The sequence below is a fragment of the Leguminivora glycinivorella genome, chromosome 18 (genome assembly GCF_023078275.1).
Source record: "Leguminivora glycinivorella isolate SPB_JAAS2020 chromosome 18, LegGlyc_1.1, whole genome shotgun sequence".
Lineage (NCBI taxonomy): Eukaryota > Metazoa > Arthropoda > Insecta > Lepidoptera > Tortricidae > Leguminivora > Leguminivora glycinivorella.
The window spans coordinates 16,068,513-16,093,935 of NC_062988.1; the positions used below are offsets into that span (position 1 = coordinate 16,068,513).

At 37.2% G+C, this 25,423-nt stretch overlaps 1 protein-coding gene across 1 annotated transcript in view; it reads left to right on the plus strand.

Annotated features, from left to right (window-relative positions):
* Nucleotides 1–3,465: 3,465 nt before the first annotated feature.
* Nucleotides 3,466–25,423, plus strand: part of LOC125235972 (coronin-7) — a 45,608-nt gene continuing 23,650 nt past the window's right edge. Inside the window, 15 exon segments of the mRNA XM_048142636.1 lie at nucleotides 3,466–3,559; nucleotides 4,039–4,416; nucleotides 5,254–5,440; nucleotides 12,189–12,389; nucleotides 14,057–14,278; nucleotides 15,823–15,950; nucleotides 17,371–17,511; nucleotides 18,762–19,217; nucleotides 20,563–20,671; nucleotides 21,199–21,300; nucleotides 21,820–21,940; nucleotides 23,556–23,654; nucleotides 24,204–24,249; nucleotides 24,252–24,306; nucleotides 25,270–25,383. Coding sequence (XP_047998593.1) covers nucleotides 4,108–4,416; nucleotides 5,254–5,440; nucleotides 12,189–12,389; nucleotides 14,057–14,278; nucleotides 15,823–15,950; nucleotides 17,371–17,511; nucleotides 18,762–19,217; nucleotides 20,563–20,671; nucleotides 21,199–21,300; nucleotides 21,820–21,940; nucleotides 23,556–23,654; nucleotides 24,204–24,249; nucleotides 24,252–24,306; nucleotides 25,270–25,383 — 2,290 coding nt within the window. The 5' untranslated portion in view covers nucleotides 3,466–3,559; nucleotides 4,039–4,107.

Genomic DNA, 25,423 nt, shown 5'->3' on the forward strand with positions numbered 1-25,423 from the left:
GCGAAAATGTGTAACCAAAATGTCTGCCTCTGTTGCTCGAATTATGCAAGATTAATAGAGAGGTAAACAACGAATTTTAGATATTTTTTATTCGCAGCGGGTCTTCAGTACATTTATTGGGCCAATTTTTAGTAATTGAATAAACTTTATTGTTACCTCTTTTTACCATGTTATTGGCAAGCGTAGGCACAATATGTGTTTACTAGGCTTTACATTTATTCTTTCTGGTGTTTGCTTAGATTACCTACTTGTATTCAAGTAGGTATTAAACAATTGTAAGGGTCGGCTCACACCGGAATGGCAGCGGCCGGCAGCGACGCGGCGAGCACAAATAATTCTAAACTTTATCTACATATTTAAAAAGACCAGTATCACTTGACTAACCCAAACAGGTCGCGCGACCACACGCGGCGCCGCTGCCATTCCGGTGTGAGCCAACCCTAATGGCCGCTGTACACACATGGCCAACAGTTCCACCAACCCCCTTGGCCATGTGTGTAGAGGGCTACTTGGCCGTAAGTTGGCAGTTGGCGCTTGCGCTTGCCGGCCAACCGATTCGTGTCGGTTTTTTGTCCACACATCAAAGGATCTTGGCGCCAATGGCCAACTGCGTTTACACGTTGGCGCTTCATTCAGTTGGTCGTCAGCCGTCAGAGAGGACGGTAGTGAAATATTTACGAAAATAATAAGTTTATCTATGTCAATAATAGTGTAGATTTTAGGAAATAAAATAACCTTGCAAATGTTTAATGTATTTCCTAAAAAAGATAAATGTTCTTATCATAATATTAAAAAAATTGTTAATATATCAAATAATTAAATTTTACTACGGGGTTATTATTTTTTAATCAAATTTTTCTGTCAATGTCTATGATCTAGAATTTCCTAGACTTTTCCATTCCACGTCCATCTTTCATGAAGAGCCAATGCCAAGTGATTGGTTCGCCAATGTGTAAACAGCGGCTCTTATCTTGGCCAAGGGGTTTCACAAAGGGCTGGTGGAACCGTTGGCCATGTGTGTACAGGGGCCATAAAACGTATTGGGAAAATAAAAAGTCAGAGTATCAGAGTAAAATATCTATGAGATTTCAACCAAAAGTGTACGATTTTCATGTTCGCAGTGTTTACACAGTAAAAAATTGGTTGTATTATTTTATTACTCGATGGTGTTGCCAGATTAAAACCGCCTTTTTTAAGCAACCATAAAAGTAAGGATGTGTTAATATGTTTACAGCATTAAAACTTTAAGCCCTAACTTGTTGTATAATTTTACATGGTTGTTTACAGTCCGACTTAACTAACTTTGCAGTGATTTTAAAATAATTTTATGTGGCCGTGTCATTACCAAAGTCATTCCCATAGAAGAATGTCATGAATAATGACATACCTACATTTTTTATTGCAAAGTTAGCCTAGTTTGACTATAGCCGTGAAACTTATGAGATGTGTTATTTGTTAATAATCAATGCCGCAAAGTGATTTAGACTATTTTAAAGCTGTAGAAATAGTTATGTATATTAATTATAATAACGCTACAAAATAGTGTTTTTGTGAATTGTTAACTTGAACCTAGGGTTACTGATATATTTATTATAATTGATATTATGCTTGTTCTAGGTGTCTATTTTGGGATATTTTTTTTCACCACATTAACTTCTTTGTGCACTTACACGTGAGGTTGTTTTTAAATTGTATGTTTAATTGATGTTGAATATGTGCAATACATTTTTTTACGCTGGTAACATTGTTGATAGTATAAATATTTTTGTCTAAACTGAGGATCTCCCCAAACCTATTGACGCGGAATCAACTTTCGCCGACCAAAAATCGCTCGTTTGTAATTAGTATCAACAACCGTTGATACATTTTTGTTACATACGTCCGCATTCCGCATGCATTACGCTTCCGACGTATAAGCGTCTTCATACGAACCAGCGATTTTTGGTCGGCTATTTTTGCGATTTTTGGCCGATTCCGCGTCGTTAGGTTTGGGGAGACCCTAATGCAGAGATGATACATGAAATAATAACAGCTACAAATCTATACACATGGAGAATAGCAGTCATTATTTTTTAATTGTCTCTGGCCAAGATTAAGAAATTATGAATGGAATGTAGTTGTGCTTCCTTTTAATGGGGATGACGACTAAATAAAAAAATGGCATCCTGTTTAGTCCGTCAGTTAGATCGTCTAAAAATACTGAACACATATTTTTCGCTTTTTCTAATTATTATTAATGAAAAAATATAAAGATATAGATAGAGCATCAAAGTTCCGGAGTGGGGGCTTGTGAGTCTTGTGACGTCACTTCTAAGTAAAAATTGTACCTAGGCGTGACGTCACGCGAAACTTCAACGCACTGTACCGTCGTCATTTTTCGTTTACGAGAAAAAAAATACGTGTCTAAAATTCTTTGATAATCTATCTGACGGACTAATTAGTTTTTTTTAGTCGTCTCGCCTCTGTGACTGTGACGTCTGTGACAACTCTTATGTAGAAATGATGGTAGAAAGTATTAGACCGAATGAAATAATTAGCCGTTTTATTATAATTATTGGATCTGAAAATACCTATCTTGATGTTTCCTGATAATTATCATTGATTAAATTAAGTCACCAAAGAAACGGAATTATTGTAATACTCGCAATTAATAAATAAATAATAAAATGATCACTTTGGATACAATTCTCTTGTTTTATTTATGAAAAATCAAGTGAACGAACTTTGCGTTTCTGGGGTTGTATCTGACTGGCAACTTGACAAGTTAGTTACTACTGTTACTAGCTCGGAGGAAGTTACTAGAGATATCTCCATTAGAAAATACAAGGAGTTATGGCATGAGCTTGCTCGCAATAAGGATTATCCATCTGGTGAAAATTCAAAAGCGCGCCGACAAGAATTTCCTAAAGGGAATTTTGTTTTTAAAATACCTACTCCAAAAAATCCATTTGAACGTAGTGTACGATCGTATAAAAAAATTGAAATTTATGCTTGTGCTGGTAAAATAGTAGAAAATATTTTATTTATACTGTTCGCAGAACGAACTCAACGAACTTTGAATGAACCCTCCGATATTTTCGTGGTCATCAAGATCAGAAACAATCAGAAAGCACTTATTGGCACTTGTTTCTATTTTTGCCAATTCAATTGACATTTGGAACCGTAACAAGCGTGGAACGAAACGCAAAGAACTCAAGAGTGTTGTACTGATAACGATTATAACGATGCATTGCTGACTCGATTCAATCCAACATTTTTTGTGATTCGTTAAATTGATTGAAATAGAGCTATTGTTGAAAACATTTTTATAAAATTTTGGTGTAGTGAGCTTTGTTACTTGGTTTTTATTTGATTTATGCAATTTATTTAAGTTAACGGTTCGTTAGTATCGATTCAAATGACATCCCTTTGTTTTGACATTGTTGATTCGATTGTTAGTTTTGTTTTGGGTTCATTATTGATCGATACGGCACTAACGTCGCTTGAAATGGCCGACGTCTAGGGGGAGTGTCTAGTGATTTACGGAAATTGGATTTCTTCGTCATTTTTACTCAATAAGGTAACTTGTTTATTACGACTTATACAGTAACAAATATTCTTATATATGAACAGAAAGGTCTAATAGTTTTGTGTGTCTGTTTTGCTGAACTTTATCGGTTTCCGGTTGTACTGCCGGGCAAGTATTTCAAAACAAAGGTGTTTATAATAGTTTTTCGTGTCTCTACCCCGTCTTTGCCTCACAGATTTATTGGTTACAGCCAAAAATCATTTGTTATTCGCTCGAGAGCCCCTAGATCGCAATCGACAGTGTGTTGAAATTTAGTAACTTTTTATGTTAATTATTTTTGTGCTCCTAATTAGAGATGCGTTAATGCAGTCATTACTTACTGTTACAGTTTAGAAATCTGTACATAAAAACGCTCGTTTCTTTATCGAGCTTCCGGTGATCTCTTTAATGTACAGATAAGTAAAAAACGTAAACCATTAAAGTAAAATTAGGAAAATGTGTTCAAGTATTTTTTTTAATAATTGTTACAGCTCTTACCGCCTCTCGCGAGGCCAAGAACATTCCAAATAAAAGACTGACTTTACATAAAGTGGATTAAAATGGCGTGGCGCTTTAAAGCCTCTAAGTATAAAAATGCAGCACCAATTGTGCCTAAGCCCGAGGCATGTATTCGGGACATCTGTGTGGGGTCATATCAGACCTTTGGGAACAATATTTGCGCTTCGGCGTCCTTCATGGCGTTTAACTGGGAGCATGTGGGGTCGAGTATGGCGGTGCTGCCGCTGGACGACTGCGGGAGGAAGAGCAAGACAATGCCGCTGCTGCACGCACATTCGGACACAATTACTGACATGGAGTTCTCGCCATTCCATGATGGCTTGCTGCTGACTGGATCTCAAGACTCTTTGGTAAGTAGATTTGGAGTTGTATGCAGTTTTAGAACTGAATTATATCGGAAATTATGCTAGTAACTTGCTATCAATTTAAAGAATATATTTTGTACTATTAAAAAAAATCATTTGTCAAAGCAGATAATCCTGTTTTGTGACCTAATTACTTAAAATTAAGTTTAGGTTTTGAGCTATTATTGTCATATCATAAATGAGTAATGTGAGTGACCCCCCCCTTGAACAAACCCTCATTTGTTCTAAATTGATGTTTGTGACTTATAGGACTAGGAAACTCGCCACCAAAACACTAGAAAAATGCCCTTATATAGATTTATACAACTAACTTTCAAGGATAGGATATTTGTATGTATATGTGTTTACAGGAAAACACTCTTTTATAGATATAACATTATTTTCCGGGCCTAATAATTAGGATACAGGCCATATCAGTTGTTTTTTCAACTGCCTGCCTGAATTATATAAATAATAATAATAATAATAATAATAATTAAAATTACAATGAAACTATTATTTTTTTACCTCAGCAATATTCCTGACACCATTGACAATATCTTATATAATTGATATCATTGACAGATAAATATTTGATAAGATCACAAAACATCTGTTGAAAAATTATCTCAGAATAAGATTGAGTAACTGATGGAGCTGATTGTGAATAATTTTGTTACTGTATGTTATTATGTTCAATAAAAATCTTTAAAATTGTTGTACATTTCTATTAGTATTTTTAAAACTTGGCAATATTTCCGCGATATAATAATTTTATTAATTATTTAATAGATGGACTAAAAGTTCATAAAATCTTATGATGATTATTCCTTTTTATCACAGGTAAAACTTTGGCACATACCTCCCGAGGGTTTGAAAGAGTCTCTCTCCAACCCGGAGTGCACACTGTCGCAAAAGCAGCGGCGCGTGGAGAATGTTGGCTTCCACCCAGTGGCCGATGGGCTGATCCATGTGGCTTCGGGGCACGAGCTGGCGCTCTGGGACTTGACTAAGCAGAAGGAGGCTTTCGGTAAGTTTATAGTTAAATGTAAAACTATGGCACATACTTCCAGAAGGTTTGAAAGAGTCTCTCTCCAACCCGGAGTGCACACTGTCGCAAAAGCAGCGGCGCGTGGAGAATGTTGGCTTCCACCCAGTGGCCGATGGGCTGATCCATGTGGCTTCGGGGCACGAGCTGGCGCTCTGGGACTTGACTAAGCAGAAGGAGGCTTTCGGTAAGTTTATAGTTAAATGTAAAACTATGGCACATACTTCCAGAAGGTTTGAAAGAGTCTCTCTCCAACCCGGAGTGTACACTGTCGCAAAAGCAGTGGCGCGTGGAGAATGTTGGCTTCCACCCAGTGGCTGATGGGCTGATCCATGTAGCTTCAGGGCACAAGCTGGCGTTATGGGACTTGACTAAGCAGAAGGAAGTTTTCGGTGAGTTTGTAGATATTTGTATAGAGGTTGTATTTTAAGTCATATTTTCCTTTAAATAAAATAAATTATTTCAAATGTATAGCATGGTGATAACGTCAATCAATACCATTTATTTGTCAGAGAATTTACAATTATTTAAATAATTTGAGTGCTAAAATATGTCTGTAGTAATTTTAGTTGTTCTTTAAACTTAGAAATTGTGCCTACTCAGAAAGTCCGGCATAAAAGAGAAAGGCAAGACCGGCATACGATAAACAAGGAGTTGCCAACCTTTTTAGGCTTTATTGGAAATAAGTCGAGTGTAAACAATATCAATATATAAGTACGTTTTTTGCTAGATAAGTAAAAAAACAAAAACTTAAATATGAACTTATAAATAAAACTATAACTAAACTAAAACTAATACAAAAAAAAACTTAACTATGAACTTATAAATAAAACTATTACTAAACTAAAACTACCTATGAAATTAAACCCTACAAATAAAAAATTGTGTCTAAATTTGAGCCGACCGGTAGGGTGCCCAGAAGGCTGGCAGCATTGCCGCGCTGAACGGCAATGCCAATGCGCTGGGCAAGGTAAGCCCCAGCCTTCCGGTCACCCGACGCGTCAATAAGACGTTTAGCCAGCTCCTTAAAAATGCCGTGTGCGCCTTGACCCCACGGCCCAAGCGTCTCTACGCCAAAGGGCTCAAATATGTAATTTGCGCCGCTTAAGATGCTCGGCCGCATCAGCAGCAGCGCCAGCCCTAACCGAGGTCCCTGGAAGATGGGAAGGTGCGACGGTGTCCACGCACGTGGCATCCCAGACTAGGGGTCGACCCAGCTTCCAAGGAACCAGCGTCATGCCGTCTGGTCTCTTTCCGTCGTCCGGTGTTACTAGTTGTGAAGAATTATAAGTGGTGAACAGAACTAAGCCTACTTACACTGCATTACTCATTATCATATTTAAGTTGGTAGTGTTTGTATAGATTGTGCAACATATGCTGCGACATATATTTCAAAAGAGAGTTATGTATTTTAGAAATAAAAGTAAGCATTTTGAATCCAATTATTTATTTAAACAGAAAACATAATATTTGCTCATCACCCTTGACAAAACATAAAATATTTAATAAAGGTTGTTCGTCAAACGGCAGAAACTGAACCCTGGAGGCACAGAGGGTCATATCGAAACTATGACTAGTGGCACAAACTGTGCACTTCTCAAGCAAAATCATTTCGTCTTCCTCGTCGATATATACGCTGGCGTTAGGAAGTGCATCAAAAAAAGATTCTATCAATACATTCTTTGGAAGATGTATAGACATGACTTGTATATTGTTTGCTATTTTTAATAACTGAAACAAATATTTATGTATTAAGTATACAAATATTTATGTAAATATTTATGTCTTAATGACATCTGAATCTCTACTGAGTTTTTGAAGTCGTATTAGTCGTAATCGAGCAAAATGGGGCAAAGGGTGTTTATTGAATCCTGAACGAAGTAAAGGAATCTCTAATCTCGCTACGCTCGGGATTCAAAATTAGAATCCTGAGCGTAGTGAGGGATTTAAGTATTAACGCTCAAGGTGGAAGTAATTTTGCTACCATGTGACATATACAATTTTTCACGTCACCAATGAGGAAATTACCAAAATATTAATAATGAATATACCTACTGCAAATCAGTAGTACGAACTTAATCTACAACAATTTATAAACGATCATGAAATATAATGTCAAAACTCTTTTCATTGAATTAATAATAATACTGGCAACATAAAATCCTTGAACAGAAAAGAACCACTCAGCTCCTCCAACACTTGAGTTTGTAATATTCATACTCCCCGAGTTACACACAATGTTTTTCATCACACTTGCAACATAAAAATATGTAAAAAGATAAAAAAATTGAATACGGTACTAGAAATTTCATAACTCCCTTGGGAAAACGATTTTTCTATAACTCACGCTCCGCCTGCGTGTAAAATCACATTTAGTGTGCGAGTGTGAGGAAAAAAAAATTACGCATTCATTCATACTGTAGTAGTGACTATAGCAAAACCAAGCATTGCTAAGAAATGTTACCAAACTAATTCACGTATCGTTTTCTTAATTAACATAGTTTCAAAAATAGATAAGTAGTTGGATTTATATGAGCCTGTAATATCGTGACTAAATTGTATTCGCAGGTGTTCGTTGGAAAAACAGTATTATGCAATATCTGGACCTGAAAAGAAAAGGTTATGAACCCCATCTACGGGACATATGCCGGTCTTGCCTTATAAATAGAAAAATGCTTATATGTTCAAAATTTCAACGTTATTTTAATAATTATCTAGCACATTCTGCCCCGTTATTACGTAAAATAACAATGATCATGATTTTGGAACCTAGTCTCATATGAAATTACGCGACAACGAGCACTAGACGGTCTTTCTGTGCTCATCGCGGGAGGACGGTCAACCCGCCGAGCCTTAAAAAAAGTGATTTTTATCACTTAAAAGTACCTTACTTCACCAAAATACTGTAAAAGCTTTGTAAAATATAATATTTGCTATCCCATAGGACCATGCGCATTACGACAGACTGCATTAATTATAGAGTTTTATCCACTCAAACTTTATTTCAAATAAACTATGCCGGTCTTGCCCGCACTGACCTTACTACGTTTATGTACGTGTTTGCAGACAATGTATATTTAACTGAAAAGTTTACATTACACAGTCGATTTTTTTTTGCAGTTTCACTGCACAGGACTGCCTTTCGATTTTATGTGGAACTTCATAATATGATTACTAGCTTTTACCCGCGGCTTCGCTCGCGTTAGAAAGAGACAAAAAGTAGCCTATGTCACTCTCCATCCCTTCAACTATCTCCACTTAAAAAATGACGTCACTTCGTCGCTCCGTTTTGCCGTGAAAGACGGACGAACAAACAGACACACTCACTTTCCCATTTATAATATTAGTATGGGTACTAGAGATGGGCCGAATATGGACTTTGCCGAATACGAATATTCGGCCGAACATTCAGTTCAGCTCTTACCGAACCGAACATTCGGCCGAATATTCGGTTACGCCATATTTGTAAAGCGAATGTTAAGATTAAAACTATGTAATGATTGATAATGGTTATACATAAAAAAAAAATATAAAAAAAAATTTTGTTTATTTCCAAGAAAATACAGTCATGTATACAGTTAAACTGACCTCCACACTAGGCAGATGCCTGTCCCGTGGAGGAGATGGTTCAGTCTTAGGTATCAATTAAAATAATATCATAACTTCTTACATATAAAAAACAAGTATGTTCTTATAATTTAGTGGATGACTAAAACTTAGTTAAAACAACTCTGAACTCTTCTCAACTCTTAAACTACGGTTTTTTAACTTTATTACAAAACAATTGTGTTTATATTTTGACGCATTTTTAGTAGTTCCTTAGAAAGCTACTAAAACAGAAGCTTATTATCCAATGGAATACGTAAGATCTTCATTAGTTATTTACTTTGTTTATTTGGTAAATATTCGGCAATGCAACCGAATTATTCGGCCGAATACGAACATTGAAAAACTTGCCGAATATGCCGAATACCGAATATTTACCGAATATTCGGCCCATCTCTAATGGGTACCTACTTACAACATTAACTCGATTCATGAAATCGTCACTTGACCGCAAATAATGTGATATCCACGGTGTTTAGATATATATGCGTCGATCTCACTAAAAAATACCATTTTACCAATTTATTGCTTAAAAAGCATAGAAACACATGTTTTTTTACTTGTAAACGTCATATATTACATACGTCATATTATGTTAGTGTATTTACAGGGGTCACTCCGCGATTCTATCGCCGCGCTACAAGTAAATGCTGGCGGCCGCGAGTTCGCGGTCTAATCGGGGGTGGCGCGTGTTCTCACGGAACGCACGTTCGCACTTTCTATTGTTACTTTACGTCGCGAGTTTGTTTTTAAGGTTAATGAATAAAATAGGACAATCTTACACAGATCTACTATTGATCGCACGGGAAAGTTCAATAAGTCTTGTGATGTTAGGACTTCAAACAAACATGTAGAAATACTGTATATATACCTAGAAAGTACCCAAGACTTGAATATATAGTAAAACACTTTATCTGAGTATTAATTCGTGCATAGGCAACCCTATCGTCCGACGCTGCGCACGTGCGGCTCTTTTCTTTGTTAGTTAATTTTGTAGGCATTTAAAAAGGCGGCATTTCGTGAACATCAAAGCAGTGGGCCTTCTGTACTTGTACTATTATATATTCTGTGGTAAAACGTCCGTCCCACTTTGTCGGATATGATTGTATCTTTACATAAAATAAACTGACAAAACGGCTTTATAGCAATCGACAAAGTGGGACGTTTTCCTGTGCACACTCACATATATTACATATGAGTCATACAGCACATAGCTGTAGGGTAGGGCGTCGCAAATATTCCACCCGTCATATCACGCAGATAAGACTCCCGGGTTCCGTAAGACAGGCATTCTCCGAGAACAATGAGTTGAAGCCTTTGTCCGGAAGTGCGGGTTCCGGTCTGACCCGGTCCGATAAAGGATGACACGAACTCGTGCTTTCACTTTTGTATTGGCGAATTAAATACTGATAAGTGATAGCAAAGAGGATCGAGTATTAAAGAGAGTTACTGTCAAAGTAAAATGTGTAATCACAGTGCATAGACTGCCATCTCTCGACACAGGCTTAAAACTTTTGAATCTCCGTTTTGACAATTTGGCACATATTCTTATCTTGATATGTGTTAAAATGTCAAATATTAATATTAGCGCCATCTAGCCGAGCGTACCCCAAAGGTGTATCGCCATCTAGCTCACCGTACCTTTTTCTGTATGGTTTTGAGGTACGTTTTTTTCTTAGACTTTATCGGTCTATACGGAGTTATATAAGTCTTTGCTGATAGTAACTGTACTAAAGCTGTAGCGCTGGTAGCCTAGCGGTAAGTACATGCGACTTTCGTTCCGAAGGTCGCGGGTTCGAACCCCGGCTCGCACCAATGAGTTTTTCGGAATTTATTTGCGAAATGTCATTTGATATTTGCCAGTCACTTTTCGGTGAAGGAAAACATCGTAAGGAAACCGGACTAATTCCAGTAAGGTCTAGTTTACCCTTCGGGTTGGAAGGTCAGATGGCAGTCGCTTTCGTAAAAACTAGTGCCTACGCCAAATCTTGGGATTAGTTGTCAAAGCGGACCCCAGGCTCCCATGAGCCGTGGCAAATGCGCGGATAACGCAAGGAGGAGAGGAGAGAGTAACTGTACTGAAGGTTTGGAATTAGTAGTAGTAAATTTTGTATGCCACACGATTATCATGCGCGGCGCGTCATTTAATCGTGAATAATTTTGAAGGTAGATACGAAAGTTAGTTATGGCATTGAACTATCGATACCATCGAACCATGGCTCGTACCAATGAGTTTTTCGGAACTTATGTGCGAAATGCCATTTGATATTTGCCAGTCGCTTTTCCGTGAAGAAAAACATCGTGAGGAAACTGTAGTAATCCTAATAAGGCCTTGTTACCTTTCGGGTTGGACGGTCAGATGGCAGTCGCTTTCGAAAACCTGGTTCCTACGCCAAATCTTGGGATTAGTTGTCAAAGCGGACACCAGGATCGAATGTCGGCATAACGCAAGGAAGATGATTGAACTGTTTCCATTCGATCTAGCCCCCTTTCCTCTTAAAATTAGTCAAATTGCATTTTATATATACCGTTTACAAAACACGTACGTTATAGGTATTTCTACACGACACGCTATAAAACAAAAGTTCACTCACATTATATTCAACAATACTTATAAATTCTACATTATAACTTTAGTTTTCTGTTTCGGCAGAAGCTACAGTCAAAAGTGAATCTCAGCAGTTCTCGAAAAGTTTGTACATAGCCACGTTAGCAAATTTTAATTGATCCTATTTTGTTACCAACATTTAGTAATATATGTCGACTATCGTAAGATATATACAGAATAATTGTAATAATTAAGAAAATATAGATACTAGAGAACTTTAATGACGAAATAAAACTTACTAAAATCTTAATTCATCAAAAAAATCTTGGTAACAAAATAGGAATAAAAAAACAAAAACTTTTTCCTTAATTTTTGTACAAACTTTTTGAGAACTGCTCATCTTCGTTTTAGGGAAAAAACGTGTCATCGCTTGTCGACGAGCTATAAATCGGTCTCTCTCTTTTATTTACACGGGAGCGACTGTTTTTTGTTACCGGGAGATTTTCTATCCCCGATAGCACAAAAAGGTCCAGTGCCTTGTAAATGAGCGTTTCATTTATTTCAACATGTTTTCAGTGAACCGAGACCACGGTGACGTGATCCAGTCCACGTCATGGAAGAAAGACGGGCGCCTCATGGCTACCTCATGCAAAGACAGGAAGGTCCGCATCGTGGACCCTAGAGCCGCCTCGGCCGTGTTGGATGCGGCCTCCAGCCACCACGGCATCAAGGATAGCAGAGTCGTTTGGCTGGACCAAGACCGTATTTTGACCACTGGTAAGTACTAAAATATAGGTCTATTGTTTTTTTCTTAAACTAGTGCCTACGCCAAATCTTGGGATTTGTTGTCAAAGCCAACCCCGGGCTCCCATGAGCCGCGGAAAATGCCGGGATAACGCAAGGAGGATGATGATAAGATAAAAATGGGACAGTCATACACAAATCATCCTACATATTGTAATAAAAACCGGCCAAGAGCGTGTCGGGCCACGCTCAGTGTAGGGTTCCGTAGTTTTTCGTATTTTTCTCAAAAACTACTGAACCTATCAAGTTCAAGACAATTTTCCTACAAAGTCTTTATAAAGTTCTACTTTTGTGATTTTTTTCATATTTTTTAAACATATGGTTCAAAAGTTAGAGGGGGCACTTTTTTTTCCTTTAGGAGTGATTATTTCCGAAAATATTAATATTATCAAAAAACGATCTTAGTAAACCCTTATTCATTCTTAAATACCCATCCGACAATATATCACACGTTGGGGTTGGAATGAAAAAAAATATCAGCCCCCACTTAACATGTAGGGGGGGTACCCTAATAAAACATTTTTTTCCACTTCTTATTTTTGCACTTTGTTGGCGTGATTCGTACCAAATTTCAGCTTTCTAGTGCTTACGGTTACTGAGATTATCCGCGGACGGACGGACGGAACTTAACATTTTAAATGGGTCCATATTGGCTCATATAAAATTATTTGTCATAAAATTATTGTTTATACCGATTTGTGCTCCGAATGATCATTTCTCATAATTTTACTTATCATAATTTTGTTTCATTATTATCAATAGTACTACTATCACTATTCATAATAATCATTTAGTCGAAAATTTTTAATCATAAATGCTATACAAATATTTAATAACATTCATAATTTTGTGTTTAAGAAAATCATTCATCATAAAATTATTTAAAAAGTTTTGGGGAAGTTCTATGAAAAACTTGTGCCATTTATAGAAGCGCGCTTTTACAGTGACATATACAATTTACATTAAAAATTCGTTTCTGGTTCGCTCACGGTCAACCTAACACGCTCCTCCTCGCTACGCTCGTCGTCGCACCTAACTGGACTGTCACATGTGATGTCTGTTCTATTAACAATAATATAACGATCAATTATATTACTCGCAATCGTTATGATCAATAAGTATATAAACATAAACATTAGTATAAAACGTATTTATGATGAATGACATTATGAGCATAAGTCATTCGAAGTTACGATAGTTATTAACATAAAATTGTTATAAATAATGATCGTTATAATGTAAAATTGTATGAGAAACATTTTCGGACTACCAATAATCTATATAACAATTTTATATGAACTTTGGCGCACCCATTTTAAATACTTCACTTGATTCCTCACTGTAGCAGTTCCCGAATACTTTGTACATAGCCACGTCAGCAAATTTTAATTGATCCTATTTTCGTAAGATATATACAGGATATTTGTTATATAATTAAGAAAATATAGATACTCGAAAACCTTAATGACGATATAAAACTTACTGAAATCTCAATTCATCAAAAAAAAATCTTGGTAATAAAAAGGAATAGTAAAAACAAATTTAACTTTTTCCTTAATTTTTGTACAAACTTTTCGACAACTCTTGTTCTTTTTTTACCTCTTAAAAAACGCGTTTCTTTAATCTCCAAATACTTTCAGGGTTCGACGCAGCCCGCCTCCGTCAGATCATGATCCGCGACGTCCGTAACCTCTCCCAAACTCAGAAAACCCTCGAACTGGACTGCTCAACCGGCATACTCATGCCTCTCTTCGACCCGGACACCAACATGTTGTTCCTCGCTGGGAAGGGAGACACAACCATCTTGTATATGGAGGTTACGGATAGGGAACCATTCCTTATTGAGGGATTGAGGCATTCTGGTAAGTAATATCAATAAATAACCCTTTTCTCAAATTCAGGAGAGTGTGAAACTCGACAGTTCCAAATGGTATTCTTATGCCTATCTTTGACCCGGAAACTAACATGCTGTTCCTCGCTGGGAAAGGACAAGGACACACAATCACCTTGTATATGGAGGTTACAGATAGGGAACCATTCCTTATTGATGAGGCATTCTATCACACCAATACGTCGGAAAGGGACAAACGATATAACGATATAACTTGATAGCTTTAGTGAACGTTTATGATTAAGGGGGTAAATATATAGCAAAATACCCTTTCTCAAACTAAGACAACTGCCCAACCGGCATACTTATGCCTTTTTTCAACCCGGATACTAACATGCTTCTCCTCTCTGGGAAAGGAGACACAACCATATTGCACGTGGAGGTTACTGAAAGGGAACCATTCCTTATTGAGGGATTAAGGCATTCTGGCTAGTAGATTCTAAAATATAGCAAAACAGCCTTACATAATATGAAAAAACAATCTATATGAAATCCTCCAATGATAAATTTAATATGTCCATCACCGATAGCATGGTCGCGCGATAAACGACCAAACATCAGGCCATCCCTATCGCAATTACATATAGAGCGAAAGGGACGTCCTGATGTTATATCATTTATCGCGCCACCATGATTGCCTGCCATTTTTGGAATGTATAGCAAAGACAATCTTTCTGTTTATATCTTTTCGGCTGTCGCAAGGCCCGAATCGCGTGTTTTCGCAATTATTTTTATTTTCCCTCTTTAAATACATATTATGGACTAGCCAAAGTTGGGAGGTTAATCGTGGTCAAAGTATGTACACTTGTAGTGCGAAAAGATTGTCCTTCGTATTGTTACGGAAACGTACGAACGTGTTATGCTATTTCAGTCAGTCTCAGTACAAGATATAGATATAGTCTATTGTCCTTTGAGTCGTCAGCAACCCGAACCCTCCTTGGAACTTGTACACTCCTTTTTGATGTGTACTTAACACAGCAAAAGGGAGTGTACAAGTTTCTAATGGGGTGGCAACGCGCATGTGACACTGTTTGAGTTGCAGGCGTCCATAGGTTACGGTGACAGCTTTACATCAGGCGGCGTATGCTTGTTTGCCACCGACGTAGTATAAAAGATGTACTGACATTGATTGAACTATCATGACAAATACGAAAGTTTCCGGAAAAATGCGAAGGAAACCGTTTTCGCACTACACCTGTATGACGACCGGTCTGGCGCAGTCGGTAGTGACCCTGCCTGCTACGCCGCGGTCCCGGGTTCGAATCCCGGTAAGGGCATTTATTTGTGTGATGAGCACAGATATTTGTTCCTGAGTCATGGATGTTTTCTACGTATATAAGTATTTCTATATTATATATATCGTTGTCTGAGTACCCACAACACAAGCTTTCTTGAGCTTACCGTGGGCCTCAGTCAATCTGTGTAAAAATGTCCTATAATATTTATTTATTTATTTTATTTTTTTATCTGTAAAGTTTTGTGTTCTTATGAGATTAACTTATGGTTTATCAACAGGCGAACAGACGAAAGGCGCCTGCCTCGTACCAAAGCGGGCTCTCCGCGTCATGGAAGGCGAAGTCAACAGAGTACTGCAGCTGGCCGGCTCCAGTGTAGTACCTATCATGTACCAAGTGCCAAGGAAGGTGAGTCTGGGCTGTACTTTATAAAAAATAAATAAATAAAATAAATACTGGGGACACCTTACACAAATCAACTTAGCCCCAAACTAAGCAAAGCTTGTACTATGGGTGCTAAGCGACGGTATACATACTTAAATAGATAAATACATAGGAAACATCCATGACTCAGGAACAAATATCTGTGCTATAAACATTAAATAAATGTCATATACAAAGAAAAAAAAAAAATCTGTGCTCATCACACAAATAAATGCCCTTACCGGGATTCGAACCCAGGACTGTGGCTCAGCAGGCAGGGTCACTACCGACTGAGGCAGACCGGTCGTCGTTATATAGATACTAGCTTTTTCCCGCGGCTTCGTCCGCTTTAGAAAGAGACAAAAAGTAGCCTATGTCACTCTCCATCCCTTCAACTATCCCCACTCAAAAAATCACGTCAATTTGTCGCTCCGTTTTGCCGTGAAAGACGGACAAACAAACAGACACACACTTTCCCATTTATAATATTAGTATGGATTCATTTTGCTATTCAATCAATCAATTCTCATTGATAAAAGGAACTGACATATTGTAATACTAGCGGCCTGCCCCGGCTACGAACGGGGGTTATCATAAAAATGGTGTCATCGTGGACTTGTAGATTGTAGATCTATGAGAGAGACACAATTTTGCCATACATTGTTTTGATATAGCTCAAACGGTTTGGGCAGCGTTTTCGATTAAGCTCTCAGCCTGCGGGATTTTGCCCGACTTGATTAGCAAATATCGTCATATTTCAACTAATTCAAAGAAAATCTCAACAAATTATATACCTAAACCTTCCTCAAGAATCACTCTATTCACAGGTGAAACCCGCATGAAAATCCGTTCTGTAGTTTTTGAGTTTATCGCGATCACACACAAACAGACAGACGCGGCAGGGGACTTTGTTTTATAAGGTGTAGAGATCGTGCAAAAAAGCTAGTTTTACCAATAGCCAGGTCCATACAGAGCGAGGCAGGTCGCGACTCGCGAGGCGATGTGCTCGGCAGCAGACGTCCAAAGTGCGCGCGTTGCCTTAGCCATGGCACGTCCACATAGCACAAATACTATACTCTGTCAAACAAGTCTGTCACTAAATAACAACAAAGAAACCTATAGGTATCCTTTTCTCTAGCACCCTAAAAACAATGATGCATATAGTTTTCTTTGTTCTTATTTACTGACAGACTTGTTTGACAGAGTATAGCACGTTTGCCGCGCGAAGTAAATTCCTCGCGACGTGCCTCGCGCTGTGTGGACCCGACTAATGACATTTTTCTGCAAAATTTAGGTTCACTATGACGTTTTCGTCGACGCAACTCTGTCGCTTGTTGAGTTAGTTCAGACTACACATTTTCCATATACACATTATTTGATAAATCGTTTTTTTCTTCGTTGACAGAGCTACCGCGAATACCATGCCGATTTGTACCCCGACACGGCGGGCTCTGTGACTTATCTCAGTGCTCCGATGTGGCTCGACAACCAAGATCATCCTGTCCCCAACATCTCTCTGCATCCCGATGCTAATAACTGCACACAGGTAACTTTTGAACCCTGATCTATTATATAAGTAAGCTCATATATAAAACAACCCGGTGGGCAAGCACGTTCGTGATATAGTATATCGCGTCGATGCGTCCTTTTCCCTCGTTCTGTAAGTGCGATAAAGACGCATCGTGATAGGCTATATCACACTAGTGTGCTAGGCCCGCTGAATGTTTAAATAACGTTATAATGGAACTATTGTTCCATTGAAACTTATTGTATGGAAGTAATATTTACGCAAGAATATATGTAATACAATGTTTCTTTGTTCAATTAAAAATAGATTATTATTTATTTGTTGAGTTGGCGCATGATGTGGTCATCATATCACAAATATAATTAGGGCATAACATAATTTATTTTCGATAATTCTGCCATTTTTTTAATGAAAAAATAAGTGTTTTTAAATATTTGCATTTGGTGTGTGTTATTTTTGATTATTTTTATACTATTGTTTTGTTATGTGGTGTTGTGTTGTTTTTGTAGTTGGGTTAGTTTTGTGTTGAATGCGTAAGTAATTTATTTTTATTTTTATCGCTTGTGATCCATTGCTTAACATTTTAATTTTATCTTTAGTTATCATACATATTTGCGTAAAATTACTATTTAAGTGTTTGATATATATGGTGAAGGAATCTATATAGTACTTATATTCGTAACATTAACATTTATAGTTTTTTTTTTTCAACGTTTAGTTTTCATCTGTGAGGCAAATAGGTACATAGGTCATCTTTACAATATTGATCGCTGATGAACCAAAATCACAAAAATTGGCCCACCCTGAACAACATTAGAATTATGGAAGTTGTGGTGGTATTTATTATATTAGCCATACATAATAGGCTAGTTTCCTATACTTAAAATAAAATATTTTATGCAGTGCACGAAATAAAGCACCACATAATTAGAAGAAAAATATGGACAGTAGTTATTTTTAAACACAATTTCTATTTAATAAGCCAAAAAGAAAGAAATAAAGTAAATGAGTTGACCGTGACGTCACTCCTCAGTATTTCATAGTAATTCCATATTAGCAAATCGTTTCGACAGTTCATAAAAAGAAGCTGATTTGTCTAGTAGGAAACTAGCCTATTATTGTTCTTAGGAATTATGGCTGAACGTTGAACAAAATACTCTACCCAAGTATTAAAAATCCTTGCACTGCAAATGTACTTTAGTGCAATAAAAATGTATTTAAAATCAATCAATATTTAAACTATTTCACATATTTTCTGAACCTTTTAGAACCACCGCGGAAACCTGGAAGAAGTAGTCAAATCGATCCTCGCCATGCCTCCGCCGAAAAAAGCCGAAGCCAAAAAGGCGATCACTCCAATAATCGCCCAAGAGGACCCCAAACCGAAACCAGCACCCGAACCCAAAAACGAAGACCACATCGACTTCGTCAACGTCAAAGACTTAATCAAAGGCATGGAAGGGAAGAAAGAAAATGGCTACAAAAAACTAGACAACGGTTCCAACGGACACGACGAAAATGAATCAGAAAATATGGAAAAAGTTCTAGTAAAAGCTGAAAGTACAGATTCAGAAACGTGTCTGTCGAGGAGCAATAGCTACGTGAATGGGACTCCGGTGCAAGCGCCGAAGCCGCTGCCTCGGTCGTCTATATCGGAGCCGTCGGGGGATGATGAGGCGCCGAAACCTAAGCCAAGGACGACGGCCGTAGTTTCGGGTTATAAGGTATAATGTGTTGTTTGCTTTTACAAATTTTATAGATTTAGAGTTGAGATTTATAAAAAAAAAACTTGCGTACCTGTGTTTTGTTTTGTTTTATTCCTATGTTTATTAATTATAATGCATGCACGGAAATAACACATTATTTGTTTTTTTTTTTTTTCAGCCTGCAATTACAGTCTAGCACAAATATTACATCAGTTGTTATGAAATAACTAACTTGCACAATATTAGTCGTGTTGTATTTAGTTATCTATGTATCTCTCTTTTTAGTTTTGTGTATTGAAAAAGTAAAATAATTAATAGTATTTGTAACTGAAATAATTATAAGTTTTGTCACTCGCTGAACCAGAAGAAGCAGAAATTCATAAATTATATCCAGGTTAATGCTTAGTTTTGTGATTTGAAGATTTTACACCGTGTATACTATGTTTCTGTTCGACGGAGCCAAGAAGCGGTAATTTCGCTTTAGCGCAGGTTCCTAATAGTTTAACCCTTAAATTCATGTTTTTTTCTTTTAACGAGATATTAATATGTATATGTGATAGACAATGATTTTCTGACCCTGGAAAAAAAAATAAAAAAAATATTTAAGATCGATTTTAATATTAAATAAGTGTTACATAGGCCAAAACTTATTTATATAAATATATAATTATGGGTAGTTTTATAAAGGTACACTATTTGTGAAATCCCCATGATAAACTAATTACTAACTCTGAAAAAAATCGGCCTAGACCACATATACTATTGCCATCATCCTGTTTTTGCACCCTTTTCCGCCATTTCATCTTAATACATAAATAATAAATAGTAAATCATTGTATTATTTAATTTATTTAATTATTTATTGAATAATAAATAATGATTAAGCAATAAATGTTATTTTGGATAGCTACAGTCATAGATTAAATATAACACGATCATACCATCCCATACATTAAAATGCGACCGCCTCCGAACGCGCTTACACTCCACCACACATAGATAGCGCCACAAAAAAATGTCTTGTAGCTTTCGATTATACTTGTAGATGGCGTTAAGTGTCACTTTTGACATAGATTTACGGCTCGGAATTGACACTTAATGCCAATCTACAAATAATCGGTAACGGTCGCAACAAGGCATTTTTTTGTGGCGCCATCTATGTGTGGTGGAGTGTAAGCGCGTTCGTAGGCGGCCGCATTTTAATGAATGGGATGGTATGATCTTGTTATATTTAATTTATGATTTAAGGGTTAAACAAATGCTACAGATACTTGACTAAGTACATACTATTGTTATTTCTCTGTGCTAAAAAATCCGATGCTCTATATTTTCTTTTGAATGACATTATCATTGATATTTGCAGCCTCGACTGGGCCCGAAACCGTTCTCAGCATCAGCGGGTAGCGAAGAGTTCTCATTCGACAAGGTCTTCTCCGTGCCTGTTGTACCTGGCGTACCTAAATCTGAATCAGGTAATATTAAAGCAAAAGAAAAAGTTTATCTCAGAGCATATAATGCTAGAGAGCGGAGTCGCCGATCATTCAGCATACAGTTGTCTATGTGTGCGTGCGTGATGACGCTGGTCGTTCGCATGTATGTACGTACACGGACTTGGAAATGATGCGCGTGTATTGCGCAATAGTCCAATAAGAGTGCCCATCTACAAGTGTGTGTGGGTTTAAGAACTTGTGACAGGCGTATTCAGTACTAACTGCCGGGCATTCCGATCTCCTTCCTTTCTATACCTGTGTTGTTTATCTTAGGCCAAATAAAAAAAACACTTTTTTACTTTCGATACTTTAATTTTAACAATAGATATGTTTAGTTACAAAAATACCTACAAAGAGAGGCTTCCCCCTTCAATAGTAAATTACTCATCCAAATACAAAAAAATTTTAACAGATTCCATTGACTATAAGTTTCGGTCACTTTATTTACGTAACAACTTTAAAGTATGTTTTCCTTAATATTAAAATGATGAGATGTGTTCCATTTGTAGCAACATCGCCTCTGACGCAAGCGGCCTCCACGCCTGTCGGCAAAGACGAGGAAAAGGACAAATCTCTATCTCCCACTAGCGACGTTGAAATCGCACCAAAAGGTAAAAACAACAAACATTCCAAATTTAATCTCTAAGGGCACCAACGAACATGGAGGGTTAACCCTCCATTTTGTATTGGATTTGACAGATGACAGTCCACTAACCCTGAGTTAAGTGATTGGTGCAAGGGGGCCTAAGATGTTTGCAAGAAATTCAAATCTGCAAGCAGTCTATTCTGAGTTTATGCATAAATTAAATATAACAAGATCATACCATCCCATTCATTAAAATGCGACCGCCTAAGACCGCGCTTACACTCCACCACACATAGATGGCGCCACAAAAAAAATGTCTTGTAGCTTTCGATTATACTTGTAGATGGCGTTAAGTGTCACTTTTGACATAAATTTACGGCTCGGAATTGACACTTAATGCCAATCTACAAATAATCGGTGGCAACAAGGCATTTTTGTGGCGCCATCTATGTGTGGTGGAGTGTAAGCGCGTTCGTAGGCGGTCGCATTTTAATGTATGGGATGGTATGATCTTGTTATATTTAATCTATGGTTTATGTTACAGAAGAGTACACGAACGGAAAGTCTGACACGAGCTTGGAAGAGGAGGTGAATTCTTCCGACTCCGGATACATCCCTAAAACTCCGAGCACTGCTGACAGGAGGAAACTCTTTGAGACCACTGAGTGAGTATATCATCTTGAAATAATAGAACATTTGTCACAAACAACCTTATCAGCCTGGGTCTAACCACATCTCGGACACTGGCAATCAAATATATGAAAGATGCGCGTTCCTAGCATAGCACACATTCTAAGCTCGTGTAGGTGAACGCGTACCATGCTTGTATGAGTGAGATATGACAGGTCAACTGTTCGCGTTTTTGACAGGCGGTAACTGTTAGGTAACCGAGAGGGGGTGGGCGGCACTTTCAGCGGGGAGCGGGAGTGGCCATACTGTACGATAGTACTCTTTATTATATTGTGGTCTAACTGTGCCTCAATATTTAAAAAAGTCACGTTTCTGATTTCATCTTTATGCTTTCCTAACTTTCGATCTTTACCTTCTGTTTCCATAAATAACTAAAACCATAGATAAAGAAGCACACAAAAAACAGAAACTTAAAAAAATATCTTCTACTTTGAATAAAATTTACATGTAAATATGTTCGCAACCAAACTAAATGTTCAACTGCTTTAGTGACCTTTTATAATGTCGTTGAATCATTCTTTAAGCATAAAAACCGGCCAAGAGCGTGTCGGGCCACGCTTAGTGTAGGGTTCCGCAGTTTTCCGTATTTTTCTCAAAAACTACTGAACCTATCAAGTTCAAAATAATTTTCCTAGAAAGTCTTTATAAAGTTCTACTTTTGTGATTTTTTTCATATTTTTTAAACATATGGTTCAAAAGTTAGAGGGGGGGGTCACACTTTTTTTCCTTTAGGAGCGATTATTTCCGAAAATATTAATATTATCAAAAAACGATCTTAGTAAACCCTTATTAATTTTTTAATACCTATCCAACAATATATCACACGTTGGGGTTGGAATGAAAAAAAATATCAGCCCCCCCTTTACATGTAGGGGGGGTACCCTAATAAAACATTTTTTTCCATTTTTTATTTTTGCACTTTGTTGGCGTGATTGATATACATATTGGTACCAAATTTCAGCTTTCTAGTGCTTACGGTTACTGAGATTATCCGCGGATGGACGGACGGACGGACGGACGGACGGACGGACAGACAGACATGGCGAAACTATAAGGGTTCCTAGTTGACTACGGAACCCTAAAAATGGTATTATCTGGTTACAATTATCACTGTTTATCCAACACTACAAAATTAACCACGCTTTTCGTGTTTTGAGGATAACCACTTTTTCAACTGGGCAATAGGCGAGACGACTAAAAAAAGTAATTAGTCCGTCAGTTAGATTATCAAAGAATATTAGACACGTATTTTTTCTTTTTTCTCGTAAACGCAAAATGAAGGCGGTACAGTGCGTTGAAGTTTCGCGTGACGTTACGCCTAGGTAAAATTTTTACTTAGAAGTGACGTCCACAAGCCCCCACTCCGGAACTTTGATGCTCTATGTCTTTGTATTTTTTCATTAATTAGAAAAAGCGAAAAACATGGGTTCAGTGTTTTTGGACGATGTTACTGACGGACTCAACAGAATGCCATTTTTTTATGTAGTCGTCATCCCTATTTCAGAAATGGTACAGCAATCAGTTTTCTATATGTTTTTAGTAATGCCTTATTGATGTGTGTGTGTGTTAACGTTCTGTGTTGTCTGGTAGCGGGAACCAATCCATAGCAGATCGCCGTCGAGCGTACGAGTCGCGATCTGTCAGCGTCGCTGTGGAGTCAGACACACCGCCCTCGCCCGCTCCTCTCAGGTATTATAGATTTCATCTTGCAGGTCTATGACGCTTGCAATTTTATCACTTATCTACGTGGATAAAGCATCCGTCACGTTCTGGCAAGTATGTCAGTGTGAGAGTGACGGATGTCTTATCTACGTGGATAAGTGGTAAAATTGGAAGCTATTACCCCTGTTGTAGTCTGTAGCCAATCAAATATCTGTAAAAAATCTCATATTACGTTTTATATATCAATCAATCATTTATTGATAACAGGAGTTACACGTCATTTTAACATTTTCATGCTTACTTAATTTAACATGCCCAATAAACAAGACAAAAATATATAATAATAAGAAAATCAATAAAAGAGAATAATAACCAATGATCTCAATTATGCTTTGGCACATCAAAACATTTATTCCATTTTTATACTTTGGCACATAAAATTGCATTTGTTTTGTCAATATGTGACTTCTGTACCATTTTTATAACTTTTCCTTTTGAAAATGTGCTACAAACTTTCCATTTTATTGTATAAAGTGATTAACTTGGTATTAATTGTATTAAAAAATCGTTGTTTAGACGGCGAGACTCCCTGAAATCGCGTAAGAGCCCAGATCGCGAGGAAAAGACAAACGCGCGTCCGTACCAAATGTGACCACCAAGAGGACCTCCACTGTCTTTGGTAAGTTTGCTTTGAAACGGTGTGTTAGACGGAGTTCATTGTACAAACATGTTTTCAATAGCCAAGTTTTCCTTAACAAAAGGAAAGCTTTAATGTAAAATAATACACCTGGCTTTATTTTATAAACAAAATATGCATTTTTTAATGAGAAATGTGGTACTTTGGAATGAATTCTAATCCTTATCCTCGTCATGCCCACCTGGTATACAGCTTGAGACATTGAAATTTAAACCTAATTATTGAATAAATAGGGTAGATTTTCCTTTGTACCACGATTTAGGTAAAACATTAGACGTAAACATAAGGCTTTTAATTCATAATTTCCAAAAAAAAATGAAATATTTCCTTTATAAATCACATTGGGCAGGACGCGGTTATACTATTTCTACTGCATTATTTAAGTTCATGCAGTTGTTAAAAAAATATTTGATATTTTATGTGGCTGGTAAGTGAAGCGCTTGAACATATTGTGCCTGAGCTGTAAGTTCACATTTTTGACACATTTGTTTTGAAGTATGTTGCGATGTGGCTAAGACGTATCGTTTGCTAAATCTAGCGATTATTTACGAATTGGTTGTATCGATTAGACCCCATGTACAAGGAGGCGCTTAAACAAATCTACGATTTCTATCAACTTACCGAAATGTCATTTGAATCGAAATGACAGTCTCTACCACAGCACTAGTTTAAAAATAAAAATGAATGATAAATGACATAAAAAGTAAATCCTGCGTGATAAATTAATATCGTAAAATACTCACTAACGAAGATCCGCAAAAATGTTACATGTGTGATTATGTTTAAAGTAAGCGATATATTGTTTTTCTTAAATTTTTTAAAATATTTTTACAGGATTTTATTTAAAATTTCATTAGGTCGCGCCAGTTTACGTTTTGTGGACGCTGTCATGTGTCAAAAATGTGAATTTACAGCTCCGGGACAATAAGTTAATTCTGTTTTTAGGAAAAGTGTCTAAATTCCGTCACCTGAAAGGAACGCCCGGGCACAAGTCGACACACGTTGAGAACATCAAGAATATCAGCCGACAGATCTCGGGCGAGTGCAATGGGTTTTACGGTGAGAATCGACTATTTGATACATCATTTATAATAAGCCA